The sequence below is a fragment of the Pteropus medius genome, unplaced genomic scaffold (assembly GCF_902729225.1).
Source record: "Pteropus medius unplaced genomic scaffold, Ma_sr-lr_union100, whole genome shotgun sequence".
In the NCBI taxonomy this organism is placed as follows: domain Eukaryota; kingdom Metazoa; phylum Chordata; class Mammalia; order Chiroptera; family Pteropodidae; genus Pteropus; species Pteropus medius.
The window spans coordinates 6130365-6151158 of record NW_024349505.1 but is presented as its reverse complement, the minus strand read 5'-3'; the positions used below and the strand labels follow the sequence as shown (position 1 = coordinate 6151158).

General features: G+C 37.4%; 1 protein-coding gene across 1 annotated transcript; it reads left to right on the top strand.

Annotated features, from left to right (window-relative positions):
- The first annotated feature begins 542 nt into the window (after positions 1-542).
- Positions 543-19857, top strand: CUNH11orf97 (chromosome unknown C11orf97 homolog). Its single transcript, XM_039882019.1, has 4 exons — positions 543-832; positions 5589-5693; positions 13791-13916; positions 17257-19857. The coding sequence occupies exons 1-4, from the start codon at positions 607-609 to the stop codon at positions 17259-17261; spliced, it is 462 nt and encodes a 153-aa protein (XP_039737953.1). The 5' UTR covers positions 543-606; the 3' UTR covers positions 17262-19857.
- Positions 19858-20794: the final 937 nt, after the last annotated feature.

Genomic DNA, 20794 nt, shown 5'->3' with positions numbered 1-20794 from the left:
GATTTTCCCATTTGCTATTCAAATCAAATTTTTCTGAATTTAATTTCCTCATGAAATTTATTATACGGATTGAAATAGATTGTGAATACAAACGTGCTTGAAAACTACAAGAATTGTTTAATAATCAATAATAATAACTTACAATCCGAAGGCTGAGAATCCTCAACATTCCTGTGTTCGATCACGTTGTGTGTGTAGCAAAGAACAGGACACAACAAGCGGAACACGGCGTGAAACCAGCGACCTTACCTTGAACTCACCTTTTCAGTTCCTGCTCCCCGCCCCTACCTGTTCCAGGTGGTGATCTATTCTTTGGGCTTTAGTGTCAGACTTTTCTGAATTCGGATTCCGGCTTGCGCCACTTCCTAGCTGTATGACCTCAGACAATTTCCTTAGCTTTTGTGAATCGCATTTTTCCTAGAATAGTAAAGTCTCTCTTGCGAAATTGGTCTGAGGAACAAAATAGAGATAATGGCAGGTCCTTTGCTTTGGTCAGTTACTAATAGCAGCTTCCTCACTTCAGCGCCTTCTTGGGCGCGCGGGACACCTGAGGCAGGCGAGAAGCCGGCTGAGAGCTGCTGGGGGCGGGGAGGATCCATAGTCACCATGGCGACCGGAGACGCCTCGCATTCTCTGGCCGCGGCCAGTGGAGCAGAGAAGGCCAGCAGCGAAGACCGCTCCGGAATGAGAGGGGAGGACGCGATAGTGGTGACTACCGTGGCTGCTCCCGAGGCGGGCCGCGACGCGGAGCAGCCTCGGCAACTGACCCAGCTGGGGTGCGGGACGCGCGTAGAGCCGGGCGTCGGCAGCCCCCAGGAGTCCCGCAAACAGTGTGAGTTCCCCTCGAATCTGCGCAGAGGGAGGTGCGATGTGGAGAACGGGTGAAAGGGGAATCGAGGGAGAACCGGTAGAAGAGGAAACTTGGGGAAACCGGAAACTTAAGCCGCAAAGGTTTTGGAGGGAGGGGTTGAAGCTGCCGTATTGGCAGAGGCAGAGGTGATGGCATGGTGGCAGAAAGAATCCGGTCCATTTTCCCAAGCTTTCCTTCACTAAACGCTACCTGAGCCCAGGTAGCCTCCGACTTAATTGGTAGTGGCGTCGGCCTAGAAGGTATTGAAACAAATTGTATATATGAAGATATAAAAATTTATAAAAATACGAAATTATAAAAAGGTATATATAATATAAATTTAAATTTCATATACAATTAAATATACATTATAAATTTTATTATAATATTTTTTGTTTTATTACATATTATGTTTTTATATATTAAAATGTTGTATTACATATTTTATTACATATTACATGTACTATAATACATATTATATATTTTGTTATCTATGAATTTATAATATATATAAATTTTATACACATGGAAGCATGTAGATCATTTTTGCCAGTTCCTTCATTTTACAGACCAGGAAACTGAGATCTAGACTGGAGGAAAGGAATTGACTTACCCACGGTCACTCAGTGCTGGAGAAATATGTAAAATACTTAAACTCCCATCTCTTGAACTCTCAGTCCATAAATTATTACCGGATCCATTTAGACTCTCACAATTATGGGCCACATTTTAACACCTCTGTTTCCTCCCTGCCCTGCCAAACGCACAAATAATATTTAAATAAGTAAAGGCAGTTCTGGTCCACAGCCACAACCGACGTGGTTGTAACTTGAGCCTGCGCCAGGTCGCAGCGCTCATCCATTATCGTTCCATGAATTTACAGATATGTCACAGCCCCTGGCGCAGCACAGGTTTTCAGCAAGTGCTAAGGAATGATGATGGTGAAAATAATAGGCCAAAGAGGAATGCGAGCTGTTTCCAGGCCTTCTGCAGCGCCTCCTTGATTGCCTCTCTAGAGAGCATTCTCCGTTCTGGATGCTCCAGTGTGCACTGCAGGCCCCAGCAGGGAGGGTTGGGCTGAAGCGGCTCACCTCTGGAGCCTCGGGACCACACATCCTCCTCCTGCCAGACCTCGTCAAGGAGAGGCAGGACGGCTGCCTTCTAATGAAAGGAGCTCTTCCCTCAGCATCAGTCCCAATATTACTGCTTATGATACCTCATTCCTTTTATTATTATCAACAGCATGCAGAGGCCTTACTTAGAACAACTAAATTCAGTATATTTAAGTATTCGGTGTATTTAAGTAATTCCTCATTCCGACTTAAAATTCTATCTGGGAATTTTCTCATTAAAGATGCTAGAATTTAAAAGGTTCCTTAATAACGTGACTGTAGGAGTAAAAGATGGAATTAATCATTCACTCAACGAATCATTCATCAACTCAACGAATATTGAGTCCTTATTGCATGCCGAGCATTGGGCAAGTTGCAGGGAAATAAATAATGAATTCAGGCAGGTGTCCCAGCTTTCTGGAGCTCACAAAGTCAGGGTCCCAGCCTACAAAGAGTTCCTGCGACAGCCTCCCTGAAAACCTCCTTTTAGGGCCTCAGACGAAGTAGAGACAGGCTGTTCACACCCACACGAAGCACTTGTTCAATTTTCAAATGTTTTTTGAAGAGTGTTCAGTCTCTATTTTTTAGAAAGATCTTCAGTCTCTCTATAGCTTCTACTTCCTAATCACAGATCTGTTCTCAAATATACACAGAAAAAGTGTGGTTTTTTTCCCATTGAAGTTATATAATTTCATCCTTGAATTACATAAAGGTGGCTATTTGAGCACCCACCACAGCTTTCATAGACTTCAATATTACCTTTCAAATAATTTGCTGGCTGACTTCTTCCAACATTCTCCAGTTTATTAAATCACTGAATCCAGTATTCTAGGTATGATCAGATTAGAATAGTGTAGTGGGACTATAACCTCCTTTGATCTAAACATTATACTTCTATTAAATGGATCCAAAATTAGATTAGCTGTTTTGGCAGACACTTTATATTATTAAAACATATAACAAATGCAGTCTGTGCCATCCATAACTTCTCTTTCCTTCTTCGTTCAACTGAAAATATTTGAACCAGGCCTTTTCTATCCTATACTTACGCATTTATTTTATCCTCAGCACAAGTTGTTACAGTTATCTCTATCAATACCATCCTACAGATTTCAGCAGTGCATTCCAGGTATAGAAGTAGCCCTTTGAGTCCTGTGTTTGCCATTCACCAAGTTTGTGCCATTCTCATATTGGATGAGTTTGCTGGCAGTTCCTATATCCAAATTAGCAAATTAGATGCTGATCCCAACAGTTCCAAGTAGTTTCTAGGAGCCCTTGATCTGTCAACCAGCTTCTTTTGCATGGACATTCTGCCTCCTACAAACACACTTTATCAAATGCCTTGCTGAAATCCAGATGCATTGTGGCTACATCTCTCTAATCTAGCTAGTTTGGTAATTTGGGTGTCAGAAAGTCAGGTAGACATGGTTTTTAATTTTTATTATGAGTTTTGTGACTTCTTGGAGTTTCTTTTTCACCTATAATATAAGAATAATTATATCTGCCCAAAGGGTGATTGTGAGAAAGAAAGATAATATATATAACATGCCTAGGGCATGGTAGCATTCAATAAATTGTGCCAATTGTTATTAACTCTTAACAGAAGAAAGCAGTTTAGTCTGGAATAATATTTTCAGCAGTCCTTTACACTTAAAGGTCATAGCTCCTCATGGTCTATACTCACAATCAATTTGTTGACCAATCCATTAAAAATATTGGTGAAGATCAACATTAAGCTGCTATGTTAACTTATAAAAATTTTTTCTTTATTTTTCTCTCCCTTCCTCTCTCCCACCTTTCTGCTCTCCCATTCTTTTTTTCTTCTTCTTCTGCTTCTTCTCGGCCCCAGGTGTTTTTGAGGGGAGGAGCAGATTAGGGAATATTTGCCTATACTAACTCTTTTCTACTCTCATTTTTGACAGTTCCTCAAAACCTTCAGTGATTTCCTCTGTAAATTCTTATAGCAGCAGGGCTGAAATTTGCTTAGAAGTGATCTCTTTCTCTTTACTGACCTCTTATAGGGTTTTCTTTCCTCTTAGCCACATTTCTTAAACCCTTTTCTGCCTGCAGATCATGATTTAACCAAAAAAGTTTAAATCAGAGTTAAGCTGGAGTAATGCTAACCCCATCTCTCATTCATATGACTCCTAACTTCTGGGAAACGAATGAGACCCAATAACTATCTAGTTCTACCTTGTCTGTGGATAAGAGTGTCCTTGGGTCTTCATGACCAGGAGTGACCCAGGACCACGCCAGATATCTTGCCCCATTTGGCCCAATCTGCCCACAAGCCAAATTTATTCACTTGTGTCCTTTATTGGTTAGTCTGGAAAAGATGAGACACCTGTCATATCCTTCTGAGTATAATGTCAAATCTTAAATAGCTGAAGTATTTGGTGGTTTAGGTTTTCCACAGTTCTTTGAATTGAGCTTTTGAGTAGTGAGACTAGAACTACTGGTTCCCTGACATCCACCAGTCTGAACGGGTAGTCCTGTGCACAGAAGTCTTTCAGCTCAGTCAAATTTAACAATACTTATTTCTATTTGAACACACACTTACTGAGTGCCTATTATTGCACCAAGCTCTGTTTTAGGACTCTGATGAACAGAACAGACAACATCCCAGCTCTTAGGATATTTATGGTCTGGTAAGGAAGACATATATTACACTAATAGTTATGCAAGTAGTTATATATAAAGTAAATGAAATTATATCTAAATTTCAATAAATTAAATGAAAGAAAAGAGGAGAGTACTATGAGAAGAAGTAACCAGGGGCATTTTGAGATTTGTGGAGTTAGGGCAAGTTTTCCTAAAGAATTTAAATTTAAGGCTACGCCTGAAATTTGAGAAGTTACCCAGCCCTCCCCCCGCCCCCCAAAAAAATTAGGAGAAAGGCGGTTCAGGCAGAGAAAATAAAATATACAAAGGCTTCAATGTGAGAATGGGCAGAAAGGCCATGTGGGAACTCAGAGAGCAATAGAGAAAGGCTGAGAGGAGAGACTGCAGAGATAGGCAGGGTGAGATAGCACAGAGCAGAAGAAATATAGCTAAGGTATTCAGAATGTATAATACAGTCCTCCACGTAGCACTGGTGTCCTATAGGGCCAGATTTAGGGGCCAGGATAAAGTCATACACCCATAAGTGGTTCACTACTACAATTCAGATTCAGTCTTTTAAAATGATGATTAAATAATGCTGAGGCTGTTCTGTTATATATCTGGATTGCAGACTCCATGCTCACATCTGAATTATTCATTGTTCTGTCCTCTGCTCCTACTCAAATGCCTGATATAGAGTAGATCTTTAATAAGAGTTTATTGAATAAATGAAAGTTTTCTTGAAGCTAATGAAGAAAACACCATGTATTTCTTTATAATACCTTAAAAAAGTATCTTAAACTTACCCACAAAGTTCAGGAATTATATGAAAGTCTGAAGTCCCAAAAGAACAGAAACTACAATGACTGAGATTTTCCCAAAATAGAGTTTACAGAGTAAATCTTTTGCATTTGTATAGAAGGATATGTCTTTTTTAAAAAAAAATAGTTATTCGTATAGGTGTAATGGCTAGAAGGTTGGGAATAATTTATGATATGTAACCAATTTTGTTAATGTCTTTATAGGGAAGAAATTTTTATATTGTGAGCCACATAAGAGAATTAAGGAAGTACTGGAAGAAGAACTTTATATTAAGAGAGATGAATGCCACATTAAAAATCCACCTGCAGGTAATCTCAGTGACAAATGAACTATATTTGTGAATGAATATGAAATTGCCTATTTGATGGCAGAGAGATTATTTATTACAAAACTGTGACTACCAAAAGAAAAATGGGTCTTTTGGGAAATTCTTGGGTGAATTTTATAATTATTTTGCCTATGCCTAAATAAACTCTTATATTTAAGAAAAAAATGAGCTAGGTATCAGTATCTATATTGCTGTCCTACATTTTTGGTGGGGTTATTTTATTTAACGATAAGCAGAATTTTTTCCAAGTGCCTGTAAAGCACGATAACATGTTAAATCTTTATCAATATAGGTATGACCAATAATAGTGGTTCCCAAAGTTTAGATGTTATCAGAATTACCTGGGAGCCTGTTAAAAGTAGATTGCTGGGCCCCATCCCTAGAGTAGTAACTGGCTTAGTAGCTCTGGAGTCAGGGTTCAAGAATTTGCATTTCTACCAAGTTCCCAGATGATGTCGATGCTACTGGTCCAGGAACACCACTTTGCAAATCACTGACCCAGAACAATAAGTCATTTAAATAGGTCAACTCATCTAAGGATTTTATTGTATATACACATGGTATATGAGTTATACAGTCTGGGCATTGATGGCTCTCATTGATGGTTCATTGAAAAAAGGATATACTCTAGAAACTCCACAATCCCTTGCAGATGTTATTTTGAAATTGCACAAGACCTTCATTTTCACAGTTCTTTCTCGATGATTACTAGGTTCATACTTCATGCTCTTCAAATCATCAGGTTTTTATTGAAACCCTCATGGGTACCAGATGAAATAAAAGAACTGTGAGACATGACTCCAATGTCAGAGAACTTGACATTTTCTTAGGATTATTGAACATCTGGCAGGTAAGGCCCACATTCTCTAAGGATTCCCAAGAGGCTGCGGGCCCAGAGTGCATCATTTCAGACTCCATGACATGTTTTCCCTCTTTATATTTCAAAACCAACCATAAAGACACCTTTTAGGCCTTCTGTATCACTCATTCTTACAAAAGGAAAGAGCAGCAAAATGGCCAATTTTGTTCTTATGATATCTTGAAGGGAAGTTTAAAGTCTAGTTTGAACTCTATGAATGGATGCAGAACGACTACTAAATTGTTTTTCTGAAACCCAGCCTACATGTCCCATTTCCCTGCTGGTTAAAGATAGATATATTTTTTAAGTATATACTATTATATTTTGGGCTTACTTTCATTTATACATTTATAAATGTGAAAGTCATATACTAGTTGCATGTTGTATTGTTCTTTTGGGATATATTTGATTATAAGACAGTCTAAATGATTAGGAAATATCATTTGGTTTATAAAAATTTATTTTTCTAAGTAATCTTTTAAAATACTTTCACATAAAAGGAGAATGCTTGGGCTGCATTTTTATAACATCCACTAGAGGTTACACAGAGGTGCTATTTTAGGCTAGAAAAATCTTTCAAAGCCGATAATAATGGTTTCTGTAAAGGTAAGTTTTAAAAGGACTGTACTTATGGAAAACAGAAACTGCTATTTATTTTCTTCTTTTTTTAAATGACTGGAAGGTGCATGTTCACAACAGGGAACTAGTGGCTAGAAAGGGTGCCATGCCCTTCCAGCTTAATCTCAGAGTGTTGGCAGTTCTGGGCCAGCCACTGGACCTGCTGGTGCAGGGTTTCAGGAACATGCTCCTTTAAATATATGATGAAAGCTATGGCTTCTCTTCCTAGAAAACATGGCTTGTCATGTACACCCAGAATTCTGCATAAAACTTGTAGGGACTTGTATTGCTCCTATATATATTAAGACTTGACCCATCGTCTCCACTTCTTAATGTTTGCTCTTTTACTCATTCCAGTTAGACTGTTCTTTTCCAGTTTGCAAATGACTTTCCTCTTGAAGGACAAATCCAATGACCTTGACGGTCAAATACAATCCACACACTCATCAAATTCATCTTCTCTGTAGCATCTGTCACAACAGTTTACTCCTTCCTTTTAAAAATACTTTCTCTGGATGTGGTTTCATAGTGTAGCAATTAGCACATCTGCTTCACACGCAGAAGGTCCTGGGTTTGTGCCCCAATGGAGCCACATTTCAGGGTCTATGGCCATGTCATCCTTAACAAGCTCAATGTCTGATCTTGGAAGCTAAGCAGGATCCGGCCCGGTTAGTACTTGGATGGGAGACCACCTAGGAAGACCAGGTGCTGTAAGTATAAATAACAATAAAAATAAATAAAAAATAAAAATACTTTCTTAAATTAGCCTTCAGGTCCCCATGCTCCAATCTCCAGGTTTTGCTCACACCACTCATTCTTATCTTTGCCAACTGTCCTTCCTCCTAGCCTCTAAACTTTGGAGAAGTCAGACACAAGCCCTTTTCCCTATGTATACTCACTCTCTGGGTGATTACTCCCTATTGAGCTAATGACTTCAAAATTAGTATCCTAGCCTCTGCTTTTCTCCTGAAATCCCAAAAGCCTACTTAACTTTCCACTTGGATGTCTAATAGGCCTCTAAAACTTAACATGTCTAGAATAAGACTCTTATTCTATGTCTCAGCTTTTAAAATCCTGCTCTTCAACAGGTTTGCTCCATCTCAACAATGGGTACCACCATTCACTCAGTTGATTAAACCAAACACCCAGAAGTCAAATATTTTAACTTCATATCCAGTCCATCAGCTAATCCTATTGAATCTACATTTGAAATATGTCCTTAATCTCCCCAACTGCAACTTTGTCCAAGCCTCCATCATCTCTTGCAGGCTCAGCAGTAACATCCTATATCAGCTTCTACTGTTGTCCCCAACAGTCTATTCTCTACACATCACCTCTATGCTCAACACTCTCCAATGCCTTCTTATTATTCTTTGTCTACATTTTAATCTCCCTGTATGGCCAGCTCATCCCTCTGAACTCATCTCTTATTCTTTCCCACTCCACTTCAGCCACCTAGGCTTACTTGGTGATATTCTGGAACATACCAAAACCATTTCCACCTCAGGACCTTGACACTTCACAAACAAATGTCTTCCTCCCTCTTCATTCAAATATCAGTTTAAATGTCACCTTCTCAGAGGTAACCTCTCCACGAGGTCAAAATAGAAACTACCCACCTTCCCAAGTTACTCTCTAATCCTTTGTACTGCTTTCTTTTTTCTCCTTTTTCTATCACTCCTTGAAATTATATATTTATTTGTATACTTCTTTATTAACTATCCTTCCCCCTAGAACATAAGCTACCTGATGACAGGGGCTTTATCTTGCTTACCGCAAGTCCTCATAAAAGCCATGTGATGTGGGTATTATGATTACCATTTTATGAGTGGGTAAACTGAGATTTTGAGAGGTTTTTACTGTCCAAGATTATATATTAAGTAAGTGGCAAAACTGGATTCCAAATTCAGTTCTGACCCCAAATGCCATTGACTTTCTACTCACTATAGTGTCTCTGGTGTCATATTATGGCTAAATCCAGTGGATACTGTTCCACCCTTGACTGGCTTGAGATTGCTGCAACATATGACATAGTTGATGGCTCGCTCTTTAAACCTTATTTCTTCCTCAAATTTCTTGATATTAAAATAAAATGACCTCATTCTTCTCTTACTTTCTGGATATACATATATATATGTATGTATGTATATATGTATGTATATATATACACACACACATATACATACACGCACAAATATATGTATATATACTTGAATTTGTGACTTTGTGATTTTGTACATACTATTTCTTAGATATACCCAAGTCTATCTAAATTCTGAGGACCCAAGATGTATGCATGTATCCAAGCATATTTGTGTAGCTATGTATGTATTGGTTGGGTTTGTTCGAATTTTTCAACAATCCAATTGCTTTTATAATAATATGGTTGGTGAAGGTGAGATTCCAAAAAATGTCCAGACTGAACTTTCTTTCAACCATTGATAAAGCACCAAAACATGACCATATAGCAAAGTATGTGGGTGAATGTCCTGAAGAACTTATACATTCTATTACGAGGGGGATCTTGAAGTTAGTCGACTTAATTATAGTATGTTTTATTTGTGACTGAGCTAAGGATGAGAATTATGGAAGTTTCCAGAAGTAATGGACTCAAATTATTTCTATGCTGCTTTTCCTTTTCCTTTGGTTGAATGAAACTGGTAAAAGATCAAATGTTTCTTCTCTTTGGGTTGAATAAAATTGGTCAAAAATGAAAAGATTCAGAAGTTAGGTTTATGGACATTTAATAGAGTGAATATAACATTTCTTTTGGAATATTATTGTTTGGGTAATAACAGGGGACTAAAGAAAAAGAACTGTTCAGTCTTCTGGACCCTCCGCTGAAGGAGCTATCCCATCTGTTCTTGTGGTTGTATTGTAACAACAGTTAACGAGAGGTGGAGACACTGAAATGGCCACGTTGTCCTAGATGGTTATTACTGTGCATCCCATACTTGGGTCTAAGGAATGGCATCGGTGACCACAGAAAAAAAACGGGCTGCCAGGCCTCTAAAGCAGGCTCCTGATGCAGAGGCATGTGGGCTCAGAAAGAAGCACTGAATGCTGGGGTGAGGAGTGCAGTGGGTGAATGGTGTCTGTATCATGATGACAGTGATAATGGTAATAATAATTATTATTATAAGAGCTATCATTGAAGTGTGTCTTCTAGACATGAGAGTTTTTACAAAGTATCTCTCTTAATTCCTGCAACCATTCTGTGCCCTTATTCCCACTTTGCAGATCTGGAAGCTGAGGTTCAGGAAGGTACAGTGACTTGCCCATTGTCACAGTGAAATAGCTGATATTTGAATACAGGCCTGTCAGAAGCTGATGTTTCTGCTCTTCACCATTGAGTTATACTGGCTCTCTTTAAAATATGGGAAATGATTTAAAGTTGTAGTGGTAGCAAATAGTACTCTCTTTATTAAAAAAAAAAAAAAAAGTTGACATCGACACAATTTTCTCCAGTTTCAGCCTCAGTTTAGTTCCACATCTGAGGCAGAACAGAGGTTTCAAAGGTATTACACGTTCCTGTCACATAAGAACATAGGCCAAGGTCTACACGAAAGGTTCTCATTACCCTGAAAAAAGGAAATGCAATTTTCTGATCTGATTTTCTGTCAAATGAAAATGGAATTTGGGGCAACTTATAGAACTTTCTGGATAAGGAAAAAATTAACAAACGTCATCATTCACATGTTCTTAATGATTCCCGAAAGATTTTCTCTTCCTTACAACTTTTTAAAAAGTAGAGGTAAGATTGTGAGACACGCATTATAGAACAATAACATTGATTTTTACCATTTATCTTTAAACTATTTCTACATTTCTAAGAACCTCTATAAAGGACTTTGTAAAAATAAATTAAAGTTCTAATTTAATGCTTTCAAATTGCAAAGAGCTTTTGTATTTTTCTGGCTAAAACCTGCAGAGGTTGAGGAGTCATGAAAAATCTGATTAATGAAGTTTACTGGTTTTCTTTTACACAACATATCCTTTCTCGATGAATTTCAGTAGTGTCCTGCCAAATCCATTAATTTGTATCTACATGTGCCTTAATGTAATTTTGAGTCTGGCTTATTAATTATGTTTAGTACTAACTCAGAAAATATAAAATGTTGCTCAGTGAGTGTGGATATGTTTGTTACTCATAATTCTGTCAAAAAAAATGTTTTACGTACCTACAATATGCAAGGAATTTACTAGACAGCAAAGGCATGTCAAGATAATTACAGAGCCTAGAAGTCACCAAAGAAATTTAAATTACTTAAATTTTTCTTCCTCTGGTTAAATCTCTACCTTGTTAACACAAAGGATATGGCTCTAAACTGGCTTTTAAGCTCTGATGTTCATTATTCACATTCCCGAGACAGCCAAAGGGAACAAAAATATTTTTATAGGGTGAGCTGACCTTCCCTGAAAGACCAGGCCAGGTCTCACTGACTAAACTTTCCAGCATAAAGGCATAGTGTAGTAACTTTAAAATTCAGGATAAAAACACACCTAAAAAAGTTTATGAGTAGAAGGGGTTGGGGCCATGAGAAAAGAAGAAAGAAGAATCTCTAGAAGATTCTGAGATTCAAGAAAGGATTTAATTCCTGCTCTTCTGCTTGCTGCTTTTCCCTTTTCAGGGTAAGTGTGCCAACACTGAAGTCACTCGGGCCCTGCTTCCCCCTCTGTCTTCCTTCCTCCTCTAGGCGTGTACAGAGCAGAGGGAGTTGGATTTCTCTTTAAAGAAGCATCTGCTTCAAAGGGATTTGTGCTTTTTTTCAGACCCTTTTCTCTGATCATATCACCTTTCGTAACTTCTTCGTTCAAACATCATATCAGATCAAAGTAGTGCTATTTTTTTCCAGCAGTCTCTATCTCTGAGAACAGTAAATATTTATGCATCACTATATTTTGCTTTGACTTTTTTTTTCATGCATTTCTGAGCATCTTCATTTACATTTCAGGTATTTTCCCAGTAAGTTGTAAACTTCCAGCTATACTTGTGATTGCATCTGAAAGAGCACAACTAAATTAGACCAGTACAATTCTTTTATCTGATTTGATATCGTTTTACTACATAGTTCTGCCTCCTGATTTTAAACTGTTTTCCACTTACCAGAACTTGCCACAATTCAGAACAAATCTAAACCCATTTTCTTGGTCTCTTACAGGGTGTGGTGCACAGGGGATATTTAATAAACATTTGTGGACTCCTAAATATGACAGTTTACTGCCCAGAGGCTGGGGAGCAACCCTCTTCTATCTTTAAATGGGACAGAAGAAGAGGAAACTGGTTTGAATGGTGGGGGAAGATTTAGGTTAGATATAAAGAACAGCTTAAACTTTCTTAAGTCAACAGAAGATTGTGGTATTTTCCTTGAAGGTCTTTGAAAAAGAGGGAAGAAACTAATCTTGACAGATAGCTTCAGCTGCTCCATTCAGGAAGGAGAAGGACAGGCGAATATTGACATTCAAGTCAGTGAGTCAGCTCAGTGACCATGCCTGAGGCCATACTTGAACAGGAAAATTGTTGTCCCTGTAAAAATAATAGCTACTATTTATTGAGTGCAAAGGACTTTTTATTTATTTCATCTAAATTCTATAATCCTTTAAGATAGATATTATTATCCCCATTTCAAAGATGAGGAAACTGAGACATAGTAGGTTAAATAACTTGCTCAACACCATACAAGCGGTAGGTGGTGGAGCAGAAACCGAAACCTCGATTTCCTCTAAACTCGAAGGCCATGCCCCTAATTGTTACATGGTACAGAATATTTTAGGGAGAGATCAAATGTCAATGTGGATGCTAGTGGGCAACCTTGGATCTGTGGAAAACATTTGACATCAAATTTTGCAGCTTCAGAAATGGGAAAAACAATTTATGGCACTAACCCAAATTCACTGCCTTACTTGACTTGAGTCACAGTTTTCTACACAGCAAATGTATGTTGACTAACTCTGAAATCAAACTAAGTAATTGGTTTTAAGATATGGAGAAAAGCCCAGTACTAAACCCATACTTATGGAATGGTATCAGGATTTAAGACTATAATTTGCTTTTGCAAATGTATAGACATCACATTCCAAATATTTTGTTATGGTATCTTCCAGTGAGTTTATTTTTTCTTGCAAGGGAAGATTCAATAGCACCTAGTTCATGGCTTTTAAAAGAGTGTTGGACCTACTGGATAAATTAATGTGATAACTTTGGGTTTTATTATCTTTTGAAATATTTGCACTTCTAGGTATCAGAATCAGATAAGGTTGACTGAATGAAGTCTATATATAAACCGTTATTTATTCTTGGTGTTTTTATGTTTTGTTATTTATATTTCTATATTGGCTTTTTGTCTACTTCTTTAAGGTCAAGTTGAATTATCTAATTAAGCACTGTAGAGTTTTAATTGCATAGAGAATAATTGAATGAATGAACTAGAATAAAAGATTAAAGAAATAATAAAAACCTTGGGTGGTTTGATTAATCAAACCAAGTAAACCTCCATTCAAATGACTGAAAAAATAATCACCAAGTAAATATTTTAAATATTTTGTGCTATAAAAAGAATAAACTAATAATCAATATCTTACTTTTGAAAATATTAACAGTGGCCTTGGAAGGGATTTGGAGCATTAAAAGGAATCTCCCCGTGGGAGGCTTGAAGCCAGGACTGCAGAGCAGAAACACTTTACTGCCACAAGCCAAGTACTATTCGAGGCATGGAGGGCTGAGAAGTAAGACACGCCCCCACCACTACCACCGATTCCCCTGACTTCCACTAAAGCCCCTGAGAATGCTAAACAGTTTACAAAATAGTGATGTGTACTTTATTCAAAGTTCTCAATCGAGATTCAGTCTTCTTTTGACTTACTTCTCTCAGGTTACCTTGAGTTTAGCCACATTGCCTCATCATAGAACAGTAACAGTTCAGCTAACCAATTTACCCCCTGGATTCAATAGAAGTTCATACTCTGAGTTATCCTCCTGACTATCCTTTGCTTTTTATCCACGTAATACTTTCTAGCAAGGCAGTCGACTTCAACTGGGGAGGAGTCTTGCACTGCTCTTTCTTCCAGACGGGTGGTCTTTGTTTACTGGTGGAAATGGGGCGAGGGAGATGAGGGAATTAAGGAAGAATAAGGCAACTGCTCTGCTCAGCTCTCTTAGTTTCAGCCTATTTTACATAAGAGGCTACCAGGTTGGGCCCAGTGTACTGTTCCTCACAGACATAAAGTTTGGAAGAAAATATTACTCATTCCTCACTGTCACAGCTAGTGTCTGCCAGGAACATCTGTGACAGAATGTGGAAAAGGCAGGGGTCTTGAGGTGGAAACATGAGCAGTGTCCGGATAGTCTAGGGACATGAGATGGTGTATACAAATCATAAAAATAGCATTACATTTTGGAGGTTACCCCAGAGTGAGAAGAAAGAAGTGGATAAGTACCAAGGTATGACTCATAATATCGAATGTTATATAGCATTTATTATTCTAGGTTCTTCATATGTGATAATCTATTTATTCTTTACAACAATCAAACGAAACAGGTACAAATCATTTTACAGATAAGAAAATGGAGGCACAGAAAGAGTGAATAATTTACCAGAGTCACTCAGCTAGTAAGTAGAAGTGCTGAGATTTGAACCCAGGCAGCCAGTCTCCCCTGGCTTTTAACCGCGAGGCACTTCTGCCTCTATGAGATAAACAATGCCCAGGAGCTGGGTGTCTGTTGAACCCGGGGTAGAGTAGGGGCTCAGCAAAAGTGCCACAAAAGCAGAGGGTGCCCAGGGAGACAGCCTCTGGAATAGGAATTCAGTTGGGAGAAAGTACAACCACTAAGAGACTGAGACACAAGGTAAACAAACAAACAAACAAACAAAACCATTTGCTACCAAAGCGGTTTCATGTAGCAGAAAGGAACCAGTTTGGAAACCTGGGTTTAATAATAATAAAGTAATAGTAGCTACCATTTACCATGTGCTACATATGGCAGTAAGTGTCTTATATAGTTCTATCATCCATATGATCACATGAGATGAGATTTTTGATCTCCATTTTCTAGATGAGAAAACTGAGACATAGAGACATAACGACCCAAGATCCTATGTCTAGGAGGTAGTGAGGTCAGAACTACAAATTTGTGTGCATCTGACTTCTGAGACTGTGCTCTTAACCTCTGGACCATCATAGCAGAGAATTCAGTCACTGGAAAACAAGGGTGGAACCAGTTGTGGGTGGTGGTTAAAACAGGCACAAATGCCAGGGCTCTAGGAATGCAGGGTTAGGAAACTGGGAGGGACTGCACTCAAAATCCACAAAGATATCAGTGTCCTAAAGTAATGGTTGATTCAACCTAAGTCTGGGCCACTTGCTCATTAGGAGCTATTTATTTCAACTTTCCACCCAACTTGTCAGGTCTCAATTATAGTGGGTAAATCCATCGTTCCAAGAAAACTCAAAAAGCAACTTAAAGATGAATAGTTTTCTAAATGCTATGTTATAAGATTGGTTTGAAAAACAAATTACCTTCATGTGAAGACATACAAGTCTAATAGATTACCCAATCCATCAATTGGGAACATATGATTTTTTTTTTTTAAATGTATTTCATTTTGACCATAATTGCATTACTTCCATCCATACAATTTAGGAGAAAACTTGTTCCTGGCTCCTGCTCATTGTTACTTATCCATACTACCTTCCTAGCAACCCCCAGCCCACTATCTCCCACCCATGTCAAGCCCTTACAGTGATTATGTTACAGTATGTAACTTATTGTTATATATCTTAACTTCTTTTCTGTAAGTTGCCAGCTGCATTTTGCCATATGAAGTGCTATTACCTGCTATACAAATCACAACTAATCAAGCTATATGAATTAGACTGATAACCAAGGATTAGACATTTCTTATTAGCAATGAAAAAAAGGTAGGTACAAGGCGCGGAAATGCCATAGATGAACAAACTCCACAGGTACTTTTCAAAAATTGATCAGCAGTAATTTATATATTATCAGAAGCTACTCGGAGGCAAGAACCATGTCTCTTTCACTCACCACTGTGTATCTGGAACTTAGCATGGAGCCTGGCGAGAGTAGGTGCTCAATCACTCTGTCACAAGAATGACCAATGTATGGTGAACCAGGAAGTATATGTCGAATGCATACTATATTTTCAAAATCCTTTTGCTGCTAACTCACATATGTCTCCCCTCCAAAAAACTATATGATTTCCCACCACTTGAGACTGCTAAATTAAACAGAATACAAACAATACAGGAAAAAGCAAAGGAACCTATTGACTTGAGTATGTGAATCATGAAAAGTTGCACATGTCTTATATATACCTTGGAACTGACACCTTCGACAAGAGTCTTCTACGGATTACAATATTTCCAAAAACTTCTCCTGTAAAGTGTACTTCTTTTAGATAGTTCAGTCAATCCTCACTGTCATCATTTTTGTATTCATTTGTGCTTCTTTCCTCTTTCTAATGAACATGATCATTGTAGCTGTGACTTTTCTAACATTTAATGCACATCGTTTAAAATTAAAATTTAAAAACCATGATCATCTAATTATAGTTTTAAAACACATTTCCAGTACAGACTGTAAACAGAAGTTTCACTCTCATCATATTAACAAGTTTTATTCATTTACTTTTATCAATGCCTTCTTATTCTGGGACATGTAACAACAAAAGCAATAAAAAGTTGTCTAGCCTAGTGCTTTTCAAGCTTTAATGTCCCTACAAGTCACATGGGGGATCTTATCACAATTCAGATTCTGACACAATAGGTCTGGGGTGGGGTCTGAGCTTCTGCATTTCTAATGAGCTCCCAGGTGATGCCAATGCAGCTTGTTCAGATGCTATATTCTGAATAACGAGGGTCTAGAAGACTGAGGAGTGGATTCTTGGGTCCCTGGGTCACATGGGTGTGTGGCTTTTCCTTTCTGCTCTACCAGTTGAAATACTGTTGGAAACATTAAATAAAATTTAGATTAAAATGGGGTTGGGATTAAAAAGTATTTCTCTAGAATAAAAACTTAACTTGTTCGCATATTTCTTTACTCTAGGATAAGAAGAATAAATTTTTTTTCCATGGAGAAGAAACCTCTTCCTCCTGATGTCTGAAAAATAGAGAAGAAACCTAAGCTTGTTTCATATAAGGTGTGTTTTAAAAACATGTCTGTTGGTCTACAAATTCTATTACTGGTGTTAATTCCTATCTATAAATTAATCCAAAGTAATGACAGACCATTGGTAAAGTTTAATAAACACCTGAAAACAAGGAAGAAAAATATTATACTTTTTAGTTGTCACCATTGGAATACATTGGGCTTCTAATTCAGAAGATTTTATTAAATATGTAAAACATGGTAAAACAAAGGCATGTTTATTGAGTTTTCACTTCAAAGTAAACAGTATAAACCTTAATCTTTCACTAGGGTATCAATATATTCATTTATTAAAAAAGAAAACAAATAAATCCAGGTATCGGTATGAGTTAGTCAATGAATGACATAGATGAAAAGTCACTGAGTCAGAGACAACCATTTTAATGCTAACCTTGGTAGAGCTCATCATTTTTCTAGAATTTGTCCACTAAATAGTAAGCAGCCAGAAAATTTATGAAGACAACTAAAAAAAAAGAATTTTACTAGTACTACTGGCTTAAAAAGAAGTTAGAAAAAGAGATTAGAAGAAGGGGAAAAAGATCAACTTTCTCCCCTGCCCAAGTTGCCAAAAGTAATATATGTACAGTAGAAACATTGCAAAATAAAGAAAAGTAAAGGAAAAAACTCATCTGTAACTCAATTCCCAAAAACCACCACTGATAACATTGATATATTTTTATCCTTTTTTCCTATATACATTTTACTTTACATGTTTGAAATCACGTTGTATAGTATCTGCATTTGTTATGCCTTTTAACATGACATCATAGAATTTCCCATTCATTAAAATATAACTTGAAATAATTACATTAAAAAATCTTGATATGTTTGTGCTAAATTTTTGCATCTATTACTCTATTTGGGGGGAATTTAAGTCTTTTAGATTTTTCACTTTATATAACTGTTGTGATTTACTCCTCCCACCTCTGAAAAATGTTATTTTTCCTAGTATTCTGGTTACATCTCTTTTATCCTTCTTCTCTAGGCTAAGATCTTCTCAAAACTTTCTCTGGTTTATGGTACTCAAGTTCATTTCTCAGTTTGAATATAATAAATCAAGTAAGGTAAACAAAGATTTTTTTGACTAGGTGTGTCCCTTCCCTACTTAAAAATATTTACACTGTGAAACAGTCAATCATCTCTTAAGTTAAGATCTAAAATTTTCCAGATTTAATATAAAAATTTCCATTTAGTTAGTACACACTAGAAGAGATCCTACATGTAAGCCAATTTCAGCCACCACCGTGTTTATGAAACTCTCATCACTGGCTACTTCAGTAAGTGTTTCAGGCCAATGGCTGAAATTGGAGTGATTACATGTTAAGCTAGTCAAGAAATATAACACTTAAAACTACCTGGAGTTGGGGTAAAGCATTACTATCCTTACAAACCTAAAATTTTAACCTAAAAATTCTTTTTGCATGTATGTTAGGGTGACAAGGGAAAAGTGCAGTAGATGGGGAGTATTGATTTTTATTCATCCATTAGAAATGGTGTCCTGTTTGCATTTGAGCTCCAGTGTGGCTTTATAAACAAGCTCAGAAATTTCCTCCCTCACTTCCACTTTACTCCTGCCCAGTAAACAAGCTTCCCCTCCCCTCCCCAGCTCCTGTTTATCTCAGCCTTGCTGCCTGGGCTGGGTGCTTCATGTTGCCTCTCTCTGCCTGACCAGCACTAATGCCATGGAGGACAGATTTCATGGTACTGTTTCCTTGCTAGGGTACTAGGGTATCTGTCCTTATTCTATTTAGGGGCCCTGGTTCCTTTTGCACATCTTCCTAACTGGATTCACGTACAGGGTTTTGATGCCAGGATTATTTATGATAATGAATAAGGGAAACCATCTAAACACCAAGTGTGGAGGATGATTTAAAAAATTACTATATAATGTGATGCACCTGTTTTTTGTTTTTTTGTTTTTTAATTGATAAGCATTTTTTAAATAACTCTTTGAAAGCCAGGATTACAAGGACACTTCTTGAAAAAAATAAAGATCTATAGCAATCTTAAACCAATAGCCATTTTCATATTTGATGAAATGAATGATAGATGCCTTCCTTCTGAGGTTAGGCATAAAACAAAAGTGCTTTTATTTTCCTAAAGATGTTTGCAACTTGCTCACTTTCTTTCTTCATTTTATATCCTCCTGGCCCCAGAATCCTTAAATTTCTTTTGTTTATGCCAGAGATAATCACTGCAGCATACTGGATAACTTGGTGTCATGGGGCTTGCACTCTGCTTCCTAATTTGGCCAAATAGCCACGGCAAAAGTATCTGTGAGCCACACAGATGAAAAGATTAGAAATATAAAACAAAAACCTATAATGATTGGGAAGACTATTTAGCCTCATGAGATGGAACACAATTTTTCTGAAAAGACAACTTTTTAGTTTTACTTTTAAAGAAATCTATTTCTTGGTTTATCTTACTACCATATCCTTTGTCTTACAACTAAAATATTTATAGATAGAAATCATGTAATGAGGAGGTTTTTTAATAAAAATACTATCACATTACACATATTTTATAGCCTGAATTTTTTTCACTTAGTCATACATTATGACCATTTTCTATGTATATTATATGTTGGTCTAAAACATGATTTTATAGGCTATATAGTATCTCCTGGTATGACAGTACCACAGTTTTCTTAACCTGTACCTATTGATGGCCATTCATTTTGCATCCAATTTTTCTAAACTTGGCATTTAAAGAAATATTTCTACCTCCTCCTGCCCACACTAATATAGGAAACCCCTTAGATTTTCCTTATAGCCCAGATGACTCTCTCTCATCCTGATAAAAATCTGCATGTTTATACTCTAGAAGGAATAAATCAGGAGGATTTTGGATGAAAATATGGTGATCGAGTTGGGAGTCAACGCTGTCCATTTCAAGAGCCCCAATCTCCTTAGTTCCCAGAATATTTCAGCCAGATTCACACTCCTGTCCACACACACACACACATGAGACAGGAAATTGGAGGTTAGTACGGATGGACCCAGAGGACATTATACTAAGTGAAATAAGCTAGTCACAGGAAGACGAATACTGCAGGATTCCACTTACATGAGATATCTAAAATAGTCAAACTCGTAGAAGCAAAGAGTAGGATGGTGGTTGCCAGGGACTGGGGTAAGGGAGAATGGGGGACTTGCTAATCAATGGCCATAAAATTTCAGTTTTGCAAGATGAATAAGCTCTAGAGAACTGCTGTGCAACATGTTACAATACTGTATTGTATACTTAAAAATTTGTTAAGAGGATAGACCTTATGTTAAGTGTTCTTACTACAATAAAACAAAATTTTAAAAATAAGTAAAGGACTAAAACACTGATTAAAACTGTGCGCATGAGCAGGGCTTGTCGACTAGCGGTTTTTCTAATACAGAGTATAATCTAGGAAGCGGCTGTTTTTAGAGAGAATTCCAATCAT